The 13510-nt window shown below is 40.1% G+C and overlaps 1 protein-coding gene across 1 annotated transcript; it reads right to left on the bottom strand.

Moving 5' to 3' along the window:
• Nucleotides 1–1191: 1191 nt before the first annotated feature.
• LOC308391766 (myosin light polypeptide 6) lies at nucleotides 1192–2285 on the bottom strand. The gene has a single exon (XM_080874506.1). The coding sequence runs from the start codon at nucleotides 2197–2199 to the stop codon at nucleotides 1591–1593; it is 609 nt and encodes a 202-aa protein (XP_080730632.1). The 5' UTR covers nucleotides 2200–2285; the 3' UTR covers nucleotides 1192–1590.
• Nucleotides 2286–13510: the final 11225 nt, after the last annotated feature.

Below are 13510 nucleotides of genomic sequence, written 5' to 3'. Positions count from 1 at the left end.
GTAACCATTAGCGGCTACCTGTAGCACCTAAAAATTATTTGGGATCCATGAAAAAAAAAAAAAGCCACAAACAAATACTCACCAATCAATTCTTTTTTTTTCTTAAAAAGCATTTTCCTTTTACCAATAGGCATACCAACTAATACACAAGTAAGACCCATGGAGGGATTGCTAATTTAAACAAAAAACACATTTTCTACCTTCATTTTTGTAAAGTGTCAGAACATAGTATATAAAAAGGAGTAGATACGGCAATGGAAAATGCAATTTTTAATAATGCCTCTTGGTAGTGAGCATATCTATTTCTCTATGTTCATTGGTCTGTGTGCTATGTTGATGGGGGTTCCTAGGTAATGAAGAAAAAAGGAAACAGGAGTGGCCCAACACTTGTGTCTGTTCTGATTTAGAATCATTAGAGAACCAAAAGTTATTTATTATAATCTTAAAGTGTTTAAGATGCGACGGGTGAGTTCATACTGATAATTATTATTTGTAAATAATTACTTACTATGTCATTATTATTACTGAAAACTTTTTTTTTAATATAACAAATCTAGGACATAACTGCACCAATCTTCCAAAGCAGCCTTTGTATTAAACTAAAGTCAGAAATGGACACCGATTGGTCCCAGTCTTTGTTTGATTTATCTGCTCTTTTTAGGGTCTAGTCTCACTCCTAAAACATAGTGCCACTAGTTTTAATTTAACTTGATAAAACGTGCCCAGAGCTTAAACGCTTTGGTGGATAAACCGCTTGCTCCCGACAAGGCCAGCGCAGGTTCACTTACACGCTTGGAAGGGGATCGGTAAGGGAGTTGGGTAGAATCTGTAACTCAATGCTAGAGACAACTAAATCCTACAAAGTGTTTTTTTTTTAAATAAAAATTTCAAGCTAAACATACTTATATATGATTCACTGAGAACGGCCATGCAGGTTTAATTCACTGATTTAAACGGAAGATTTATCAGCCACTGCAAAAGTGATGAGGAAGAAAGTTCCTGGTTCTTGCAATTTTCAGAGGAAACTGGATTCGTCTCTCTCTCTCTGTGCACGTGTGTGTGTGTGTGTGTGTGTGTGTGTGTGTGTGTGTGTGTGTGTGTGTGTGTGTGTGTGCGTGTGTGTGTGTGTGCGCGCCTTGGTTCACTGCAACTGAATCTTAACCAGAATGACAAGCATACTCATTTTAAAACTTTTTGTCAGTAGACCAAAATATGTTTTATTTTGAGATGTAGATAAATCCTGTATATGTGTGTATGTTCACACAGTACTTTGGACTAATCACATTAACACAGTTGATATGAGAAGTTGAATGCACATTAAATCATCACTTGCATTGGCATTCTCAAGCTCCCATGGTTATCTCATCAAATTTAAAAGGATGGGTGTATTTAAATTACATTCATGAGGCAGATTGTGATCATATTTCCTTTATTCGTTGATTTTCCTTTATGTAAGTCCTCATTCTTTGACTGGGACTTCACTGAATTACCATGCAACATGTCACAGCGTTAATGACAAAATCACCTTTAACTGGTCAAATATAGAAAGAAATTCTGTAAAATTAAGTCTTTTTGATAAAATGTCCATTTTCAGCCAGAGAGAATGTGCTTTACAAAGGAGGCATAATTGATACATCCATTTGCATCCTCCTGTCCAGCCATCAATCTATCCACTTCATCTTCTGTCATCCTCTCTCCTAGTGTTGCCAGCACATGACGCAGCTCTGCTCCCATGATGGTACCGTTGCCTTCCTTGTCAAAAACCCTCAGCCCTTCAACAAAATCCTCAAAGTTGCCCTGATCTTTTGCGCGGGAGATATGCTGCAGCATGGGCAAGAAGGTCTCAAAATCCACCATTTTAGTACTCATGTCCTCTGGTCGTGGTTTACCAAGCACTTTCAGCACATCTGCATTAGTTGGGTTCTGGCCCAGAGCTCGCATGACATCCCCACACTGGGCATATGTGATCTTCATTTCTCCAGTTGGTGTGCGGTCAAACAAGGTGAAGGCTTCCTTGAACTCGTCAATCTGGTCAGCAGTGAACTCAAGAGTGACGCTTTTGGGGTCAAACTCAGGCTCCTTGGGTGGCTCAGGCTGTGGCTCTGGAGGTGGCGCTGGCTTAGCAGCTGGAGCTGCATCTTTCTTAGGCTCTGGCTTTTTGGGTTCAGGTTTCTTTGGTTCAATCTTCTTTGGTGGCATGCTGCAAGGCAATTCAGTGGCGAGCTGACGCTTGCTGAGAAATGAACAAGAGCCTGAGCAGATAGAAAGTGATCCCGGAACTCCTCCTTCAAGGCTTTTATATGTGCTTTGTCTAGGGGGCTAGACAACAATTTCAGCCACCACACTATAAAAGGAAGAAACCCAAAATAGATCCGCATAGCAAGTGATGTCAACATTAAGTATTGTTCTCAGCTGCTGTCATCTAACCAACAGGGCTATTTGCTGTCATTAGTGAGGGTCCAGTTGCATTAGCCCGAAAATGTTCTGTCTCTCTGATGGACAAAGGGATCAGAGCATAGCCAGTGATCAGCCCATGAGGGAGATAGACTAAAATAGCTTGCTATCTAAATGCTGAATGCCTGGGAATCACTTCTTTCTGGGAGGGTGGCTATTCTTTTCACTAGAACAATGGTGCAGCTAAGTCAAAAGTATTAATATTTGTCTCTAGGCTTTGCATGTATTCATTTTATAATAATTCATTCTCAGAATAACAGAAGGATTATCTATCAAACCTTATTTCAATGGCAGGTGTTTGGCAGTTTTTAATTTGACAGACAAGCAATAGCTTGTATTGCACGCTGCCATTTACAAACCTGCCAAGCCCTCATAGATCCTAAGGGAACTCTTAATTAATTTGTCATAATGCAAAGATGAGTCATAAGAGTTAAATATATTAAGCAATACTGCTGTAATCATGCTGATGAAAGTGGTTAGTCGTTTAACCAAAGTCGTTTGTTCCCTGCTAACATCAGCTGATTTTTTTTAAGTAAAACTAAAGAAAGTTTTCGAAAGGATTTGCCTCATAGGTTCTTATGCATATGGTGGGCATGGGGAAAAGAAAACTGTCTTTGCTTATAAAGGGGAACTGCTGCTATGTATTGCAGTTAAGGTATTTTCTTATTACATTTGGGTCTTTCTCATATAGCAAATAGTCTTTTCTTCCAGATATGTATATTTTTTTATTAAGTGAGTTTTAAAATAATAGCGTATTTACTTCTTTTTATTTAACTGGCATGATCATGTGTGGAATAAATGTTTTCCTTTATATTCCCAATAGTAAACCTTATGAGGTTAAAAGGTGAAAACGGGCAATGCAATTCCATTACAAGTATGGTTTATAAATATGTAATATGTCATTTGGCTTTATGTAGATGACTGCTCCATAATTCTCTTCAGTGAATGATAAATTAACCAACAAAATATTCATTTCATTTATGGAAGAGAGGGTATATAGGATGTGCTGTTCTGTGACACAATTTTAATCATAGCAACTTTAATTTTATGCATGCCTCACAGTTTATCAACTCAGTTAAAGAAAGCTAAAGCCTGTCATGCGATAATCACATTTACCCTTCTTTGTCTCAATGCCAGTTCTCCTTGATCTGTCAATCTAGTGCTTAAAGTCCTTGGACAGTGTAGTTTAAGTGTGCCTGTGTATGTATGTGTATGTGTGTGTATGTGTGTGTGTAGTTGTCCTTAGCCTAAGATCATTATCTCTCTTCTCTTTTCATTTTAAGGTCACATAGCTAGTAAAACTGACAGCTAATTTGTCGTCTTTTGGTATGCGTACGTGCATGTGCACATTTGAGCAAGATGGAAACATGAAAAAAGTTGCAAGAGAGCCCAGTTTTGTACTGACACAACATATATGGACAATATATAAAAGGTATATTTATCAAGTATATAAAACAATAATAATAATGCATACACATTCATACCACATTTATGATTTATTTGAGGCGATTACTAATTATTAATGATTGTCATCATTTTTCCCACCAAAAGCTTCAAATTAATCTATATCAATCATACCCGCTTTCACAATTGTACTTGGTCCTTAGAACACTGATCCTTTTTCCTTACCTAAGTGTTACAAGTGCAGATAACTGGAATATTTCAATTTAAGCACAAGTAAACCATTATGTTGGATTGCCTATGCAGAGACCACTACAAAGTTCATTTTTGTGTACAGAAGCTTTGTTAAACTGTCATTTGGGTGTTCACATATGTTAACAAAATAAGAGAAGACATTTCCTTGATGCTTCTACCATCAAAGTTCGTTTTCTTGATGCTTTTACCATCAAAGTTCTTTCAAACAAGTCATCAATCAGTAAATCACTGCAACTGCAATGACTGAACCAGTCAGCTTGTCAATCCTTTATAGTGTCTGTCTGCTTATTTGCAACAATTGCTTAATAACTGAGCTACCTAATTTGTGTTAATCAGAATACCCAAATTAACAATACTGATAGATATTAACAGCTTAAAGGTGGTAGGAAATGTTAACGAACCTGGCAGTCATCTGTCCTCAAGGGACAGAATCGGGTCAAATACCAAAATATGACCACAAAACTCCGATCGGCATCACATGTCTGACATGTCAGATATGGGCTGATTACTAAAAACAATACATTTCTTGTCAAAAAGGTAAGAAATTAAACATTATGGGACAGATCTAGAAATCCCTATTAAACTTTGAAGCATTTCCTTTCATATTATAATCAGTAGCATCAATGGAAACATAAAGAATATATAGAGGTATAAACCACAGGGTGATCACAAGCATATTTATAGTGCTCTGTCTCTCTCAGATGAGACCTCCTGAAACATAATATATTTTCTGTCAGAATGTCAAGTTCATGCATTAATGACATTGAATATTGATCATTTGAAGCTACAATAATCTATTCATGCATTGTGCTCACAAGCCTTAGGGTTCTTCCTAAATGCATGTAAGATATTGAATTGTAAGGTCAACCTCAGTTTAATGCTGCATTGATCAATATGTTTTTTTTTTCCATATTTAGCCAAATCATTACGTGTAACAAAAATGGGATGCTAAATGTGATGACCTCAAAGTCCATTAAAACTAATGGACTTTGAGGTGTGAGCCCTGAAAAGGCTTTTAGCCTCTTTATGCTTAATATCAATATTCTTTTATTTATTTATTTTTTATGTATATTTGATTTCAGTCCAGTATTTTTCCATCAAGGCCTCCAAGTAAATACTCATATCTGAAATGTTCTGAAACAACTTATTTTCTGTCAACTTCAAAGCAGAGAAAGAAAAACTTTACACTGAGAGACCAGTATAACAATGGTGCTACAGACACACCCAGCTTTTCTCTGAGAGACAATTTATGATATTTTTTAAACTATACATTTGGTATACATCCACTTCTGAACCAAGTTTTCAGTTTTAAGCTGCATGCACAATGAAGGTGATATGTTCATAACCCATTGTATTGAAGCTGACTGCAGTTGCTGGTGGACAGTCCAGGTTCTGTTGTTTATATAACCTTCTAACATATTTACTACCAGGTCATATGTCCCTGAGTATATCCTGCACACAGTTGTGCAACTAGAAGCAGTGATTATTTTTAACATAGTTGCTTGGAGTCAATTTTTATGGTGAATGGACTGGTGGTTTTCAATTCTACCACTTTTCTACATCACTTCCAGTGTGAACAGAACTTTAGCTGATGCTGATTTCTTTTCTTTTTTTCCCTTTTTTTTGTAGTTGCGCTCTACATTTCATTCACTGTTTTGTTGTTCAATCACCAAACTGGATTGGGGGTGGGGTGGGGGGGGATCACAATTTCAGTTATACAAATGTTACTTAAATTTTCCCTTTTAACTCCATGGAGTTATTCCTTGGGGATAGTCCTTGCATGCCTGTGTCTGGTGCAGTGACTGTTTATGTGAACAAAAGATGAGAGGGTGGTCAGCAAGGCAGCAAGTCCTTAATCCATGAGATAATAGTGGGAACTAGGGGAGGCAGACCCCTGGTGTGGTCAGGGCCAATAAAGGAGAGTGACAGAGACAGCAGTTACATTCTTCCTATGGCACTGGCAAAGGGTGACTCAGACTGAAGATCTGTGTTTAGTTAACTGGCTAAAAACAGATGCACCACTGTGTATTATCTCTCCTCTTAATCGCCAGTTTCTCTCTTGGACATGTGCATCAGACCTGGGAATGGCCACTGAACTGCCAGCTACTGTACTTCATAATTAAAATTTGTGTGAATGTATTGTGAATTCCAGGAATCAACTTTGACTAAACACACACGAGACAACCAACAGTGTTAGTATTTAATGTCCAAATATTAGTGCTTTCCTCTTTTCACAGAGCTGCCACTCTAAAAAATGGGGCCATAATCAAACCAGCTTCCAAAGTGTGCTTGTTTGATTTCGCTAATATGAAATAAGAATTAATTTCCATTTTATGTTACCCTATAGAGTGTAGTGAACAGCAACACAAAACTTTTCTTATGAGTCGAGTAACAATATTGCGTTGTTATAATGGAATGACTGTTGGAGGAACCAGCTAGCAGACATCTGTGTAAACAGTTTAATTAAGACCATGTTTGATGAATTATAGCTGGTGAAGGCACTGCCTGTTCTAATACTTCAGTGTCTTAATTACACCAGACATCCATGTGTTCATTCTCTCTGCCCACCCCATATTCTCCCCATACTTACAATGATAGAAATTGAAAAAGTACAAAAGGGAAAGTGCATTTCACACTCTACTGAAGCAAAGCAAGCAATTTCAAATTAATCAAAACACAATAAGTTTACAACATGATAAAGAGGTGCTGTATGTGACATGAGGGGAGTTGATTTTTGATGCTTAGACCTCTGTTTTATGTTACAATTGAAATGTTACTGGACAAAAATGCATTAGTTCTAAATTAAATTTTAGTTGAGACATTTAAAAAATCCAAATCTAGTCATAAAGTCTTAGCTATCTATTTCGAGAAAATGGAATTTGCAAATGGCCTTTCTGCACAGAGACGACACCGCTTACATGTGTCTGTGAGGGGAAAAAATCAAGAGATTGCAATTTTGCCTTTTATTCAGACAGACCTTAGAAAAGCATGAAGCTACACACTGAATGCCAGCACTCCTAATAAAAATGGCACTGACTCGAAAATACAGATACACCATAGTACATGCAACGGGATGACTATCATATGTGATTTAGACAATCAGTGTTTCTTGTGTTCTTTAAGGGGTTCATCAGATACACCAGTCTAGTCCAAAAATCAAAGAGGATTATAATTAGGCACATGCTTCCGATTGAAATGGGCTACAAAATGGCATGATTAGCTGTGAAATATACCTCTTGATAATATAACATACCTATAACACAACCTATGATACATCTCCCCATCTATAATAAGTATAAATAGGGAAAAATCAATATGAATTATTGCTTGGCCTATTTCTGTGATATTTATAAGGTTCCCATGTCTGCACCAAACAATAGCTGGGGATCACAGTACACGTCCAAACCAGGGATGAGCACTATGCCTTCTTCTCACAAGCTAGGCTTGGAATTCTGACTGGGAGATTAGGGAAGTTTCCAAGCTATTCATAACCCTACCCCCACCCACCTTCCATTCTCCACAGAGCACTTGGCTTGGTGGCAGAATCCTCTCCTGTTCATCTGGACTGGTCTATTTCTGTATTTCTGATGTGCCTCTGATGCCATGTTTAGAGCGTGTCTTTGAATGGTTTGTACCTGTTTATCCCAGCAGCACACAGGCTTATGAGATGTTTCCCTAGCAGCTTACCAGCTGCTTTTCTCAGCTGGAATGCTGGAATGCTTGTATGTTTAATTCAGAGCTTTAATCCTGACAAAAGTGGACCAAACATGTCTTCAGAGTGTTTTCAGTGTCTATCACAGAAATGTGGAATTTATACCTTTTTTCCCTCATACAGTGACCTGTTTTGTCTTGCTATACTGCGCTTTACAAATTTATGAAACCATCAAATGAAAGGTTTATTACACACGCACACACGCACGCACGCACACACACACACACAAACGCACGCACACACACACACACACACACATACACAAGTATAAAGTCATTATTTTATATTCTTATAAAATAATGATTTTAGACCACTTCTTCATAGAGCCATGAGAAAAAAACATTCCAATGATTGTAAATACTTTCACAACTCATTAAATATTGAAAGAAAAATGCTATGGCTACTGCAGCATAGGCGGCGCCAAAGGTGGTATTATGGGACTTCAGCAAAGCCCTGAATTTCTTGCTGTCCATCATGCCGATTTTTTAATGTTCTCGTTTGGAAACAAAAACAGGATCCTTTCCACTGTATAGGTTTTTTCTCAGATCCTGTCATTGATATTGGATGCAGTGTGTGCATTAGGAGCTAGGAAAATTTTCACTGACCACATTTTGAGCTTTGACAGTGATGCTGTAGTTAGGACATAGTTAATAATGACTTCAATCTCAAAAAATCACAGCAGTAAGAAGAGCCGTATATAAAGTATAAGTAAAAGTAAAATATAATGAATATTGTGATTCATAATCTAATAATGAAACTTTTTCTATGTTTACATTTAAGACTTTTAAGTTTAATTTACATTTAATTTAAGACATTTAAGACTAATTTTTATTTTTGTTTATAGTTACATTGAATATTCAAGTAGTGGGTTTTTGCTTGATGGCACTGGGACATTAATATCATTGGTGCTTATATAGATGATATGAAAACTTCCACCACAATTAGTCATTCAGTTTTGACAGTCATTGTTCATTGTCAGAGAGGTATTAAAGGCCTGGCTCTCCAGTGACGCAGCACTACTGTGTTCCAATTATAACAGAATTTGCTCCTATTTCAAACCACAGTTGTGCTTCAGCTGTTTTACTACAATAGGGGGCATAGGGGTCAGTGGTGACATAACTTGGACCTTGCAGATCAATTTGTCACTAGTTTGACATATGTGTTGTGACAGATGTAGCTTTATGCAAATGCATTTTTTACAGATTGCTAACAAAATGTATTTTCCATTGGTCAGTGTGTAGAATTGTGGTAGGCAACAAGAATGGCTGATCTCTCAATATCATTTCAGTAAATGTAAGTGGATAGGCAGTTTCTCATATATCTCATTCTGCACAACAATGTGAAAATATGACCAAAAAATTGGGAGAAATTATTAAGATATAACTTTGTAATGTTAAATTTAATCTGATTCAGGGCACTACCACTCGTCATACAAAAAGAATATAGACTGAATGATACAATATAATGACTGTATGAGAAAAGACATGGAGAGTCTTTATATAATAGTACAATGATGTCTACTTAAATACTCTATGATATTACAGCAAGAGAGATTTGGGAATATAGCAGGATTTCAGTTCAGTGAAACAACAGCAATCCCATTCATTTGCACAGTCACAAAACATGGAAACTTAAACTCTGCTATCTCCACTGTTAATCTCTGTCGGAGATACTGAAGCCTCTCAAACAGCCATATCTACAAGAGCAGTTGCTGGGCAACAGATGAAGCAACTATATACACAAGCTGCTCTTTTAAATATCTGCTGGCTTCATCCAACAAGGCCACCAACTCATTTCAGCTTTAGATCTGACCAAAGAGCAGGGCTGTGAATATTCATACTCTCATGGCACCAAAAATATTTGCTGGACTGTGACTGATTTCATTATTTTTAATCAAATAAGGAAATCCTCTGTAATAAATGAAGCCATTATTCCAAGACTGTCTTTTTATGACACAGATCTTGAAATGCTGAATATCTGGTTCTCAAATAAATGTCCACATTTTTATAATATCCAACAAACTTTCTTATTTTTGTGGAAAAAACATTAAAGCGAAGAAATATTTATAATAATAGAAAGTTCAGTGTTCAGTGTATCAGTTTCCCAGATTCAATGGGAAGGACTCTAGCTGAATGATACTAAGTGTTGTTTCCAAATGTGAGACATAAAACACAGCAGTGTAGCTTTATACATTGTAAGTAATAGATTTGCTACCATGTGATTTAAAGCAACAGACATAGAAGGACTGATAATACACATTTGTCAAACAACACTTGTTTTCTGGTTACTACATTAACTAAATATTATAACATTTAACATTCATCTGTACAGTAAACTGCTCAAACACATTTTAAACTGAGAGGATTTCTTAATCAGTTTCATCTCCTTTGTTGTTAATAACATCATAAACAGGTGCACTAGAGGGGTAACAACAAGACAATCCCCACAACAGGAATGGTTTTACAGGTGGAAGCCACTGATATCTTTTTCCTCCTCATCTTTTCTGACTGATAGCATGAGGCAAACCTACAAGTACTCCAGCTATTCCAAAACGACACATCAATATGCACCATTGCCAGAAGGTCTCAAGAGTAAGGAGGATATTCTAGGAGACAGCTAATTACTCTAGGAGAGCTAGACAGGGCCGTAGAAGGTCTTTAACTTTAATCAGTAGGACCGGTATCTCCTTTGTGAAAATAGGAACAGGATTAGCACTGCTAGAGTTACAAAATGACGCCCAGAAGGCCACTGGTGTGAATGTCTTTGAGAATCAGAAACCGAATTCATAAGGGTGGCCCGAGGCCCTCTAGTGGGCCCTGCGCTCATCGCTTGGCAATTGCACATGTGACTGATGTGAAAAGGTCAGGAGAAACTGTGGCAAATGTTATGGTGCCTGTAAAATTGTTAAGGTATGTCACGGACTGGAGGTTCAGCTGGTCGCTGATCAGCTGTTTCTCTCTATCTCTCTAGTTCGCTCTCTCTCTCTCGCCAGGGCGGAACTCATTATGGGTTCACGCCCTTGGCCCACGCCCTCGGAGGAGGAAACACCTGTGCCTCATCAGCGTGGATGGCATTTAAGCCAGGAAGCATCGACTGTTCTTCGCTGGATCGTTGTGAAAATCGCGTCAGTGAAAGTCGAGCGTCTAGCAAGTGTTTTTCGGAGGAGATTATCCACACTGCGAGAGTCACCACATTCCCAAACCAGAAACCGTGGATGGACAGATCGATCCACACTGCAGTAAACGCCAGGACCGCCTCCTACAACGCGGGTCTCGCCACTGGCGATATGAGCGCCTACAAAGCGGCCTCATACGGCGTGCGGCGCGCGGTGAGAGATGCCAAACGCTGGTACCGGGAACGTGTGGAGTCCCACTTCCACCAGGGCGACACACCGAGTATGTGGCACGGACTACGCACCATTACGGACTACAAAGCCAGGGACACTGCGCTGATCAACGCTGACTCTGCATTCACCAAAGAGCTGAATCAGTTCTATGCCCGTTTCGGGGTTAGCCAGGCGGCTAATGCTATCTACCGCCTGACTACCGAGGACAGTGACGTCATCAGCGAGAGACTGGTGACCAGCATCGCGGAGCATGACGTCCGAGCGGCACTGAGGAGAGTGAACACAAGGAAAGCGGCGGGGCCAGACGGCATCACCGGCCGTCTGCTGCGCTGCTGTGCTGACCAGCTAGCAGGTGTGTTCACTTACATCTTCAACGAGTCCCTGGCGAAGTCTGTGGTCCCCACATGCTTCAAAAGATCCACCATCATCCCTGTGCCCAAGAACAGCAAACCCTCATCCCTGAACGATTACCGGCCAGTTGCACTGACCTCGGTGGTAATGAAGGTGTTTGAGAGGCTGCTGAAGAACATCATCTCCTCCTCCATCTCAGACACCACAGATCCGCTGCAGTTCGCCTACAGATCCAACAGATCCACAGAGGATGCCATCGCCCACGTCCTACACACCACTCTCAGCCATGTGGACAAGAAACAGGGTAACTATGTGCGAATGCTGTTTGTTGATTACAATTCAACGTTTAACACAATAGTGCCCTGCAGACTGTTCACAAAGCTGAGGGATCTGGGACTTAACAGCCGTCTGTGTGCATGGGTGTTGGACTTCCTCACTGGCAGAACTCAGGTGGTGAGGGTGGGCAGGTGCTTCTCCAACAGCATCACCATCAACACCGGAGCACCTCGGGGATGTGTCCTCTCGCCACTGCTCTACTCCCTCTACACTTCAGACTGTGTGGCCACCCATGGCTCCAACACCATTGTGAAGTTTGCTGATGACACAGTGGTGTTGGGTGCCATCTCCAACAACGATGAGACGGCCTACATGGATGAAGTGAAGAATCTGGCATCGTGGTGCCAGGACAACCACCTCCAGCTGAACGTCAGCAAGACCAAGGAGCTGGTGGTGGACTTCAGAAGGGGTCAGCACAGAGACTACAAGCCCATTATCATCAATGGAGCTCCAGTGGAGAGGGTGCAGTCCTTCAAGTATCTTGGTGTCCACATCTCCTCAGACCTGACATGGGCTGCCCACATTCAGGTCCAGACCAAAAAGGCTAGGCAGCGCCTGTATCACCTACGACAACTGAGGAAGTTCAGGGTCTCTCCAAAGATCCTCAGGATTTTCTATACAGGCGCTGTGGAGAGCATCCTCACACAGAACATGACATCGTGGTTTGGGAACAGCTGTGTGAAGGACCAAAAAGCTCTCCAGAGAGTGATCCGTACAGCAGAACGCTGCTGCAGGATTGCTCTCCTCCCCGCTTCAGGACACCTACACCAGGAGATGCCGGACTAGAGCAGCGCAGATACTGAAGGACCCGTCCCATCCTGGCAACAAACTGTTCCAACTTCTGCAATCTGGTAGAAGGTTCCGCATCTTCCAGGCAAGGACAGAGAGACTCAAGAGGAGCTTCTATCCCCAAGCCATCCGTGCCCTAAACACACACATCCGCCCTCTCACATCATCTATAATTGACTGAGACAGGACTCTTCCAGACACTAAACCAAGGCACAATGTACATTTCAATTCCTTTAATTTTAAATATGTTTATATTGTCTATCCTGTAAAATAGTCAGATGTCTATTCATATTAATGTACAGAATTCACCTGCTTGCTGCTACTACTGCACATTCACCCAATGTATATACTATATATATATATAATGTTCTTCCTCTGCACCCCCCCAACTTTTTTGCACATGTCGAGGAGCGTGTCAGGCTACATTTCACTGTGTGTTATACTTGTATAACTATGCATGTGACAAATAAAGAACCTTGAACCTTGAACCTTTCCATGTACTTGTGTGTTTGGAATCTAACGAGCGTTTCTTTGTGTGCAGACCCTCTGGACTGTTTTCCCTGGTGTTCGAGTGGATTCGTGTTTGGATTGTTTGGAGAGAGACGAGAGTGTTCACCTGGATTTCCCCCGGAGCCCTGCCCCTCTCACCTTTTGTATATAGCACTGCCCCGCACCTTTGTAGATAACACTGCCCCGCACCTTTTGTATATACACTCATTGGACATTGTTCATTAATAAATTCTCTTGTGTGCATCAATCCCCGGAGTCCAGCGCGTGAGTCCACCTTGTACACTGTGACAATAACAATCCAGCCACATCATGGACTCAGCGGACTCAGCCCCCACCAAGCAACCGGTCATCTCCAT

Source organism: Rhamphochromis sp. 'chilingali' (genome assembly GCF_963969265.1).
Source record: "Rhamphochromis sp. 'chilingali' genome assembly, chromosome: 2".
Lineage (NCBI taxonomy): Eukaryota > Metazoa > Chordata > Actinopteri > Cichliformes > Cichlidae > Rhamphochromis > Rhamphochromis sp. 'chilingali'.
The sequence above is the reverse complement of the archived record's forward strand: the minus strand, read 5'-3'. Positions and strand labels throughout refer to the sequence as shown.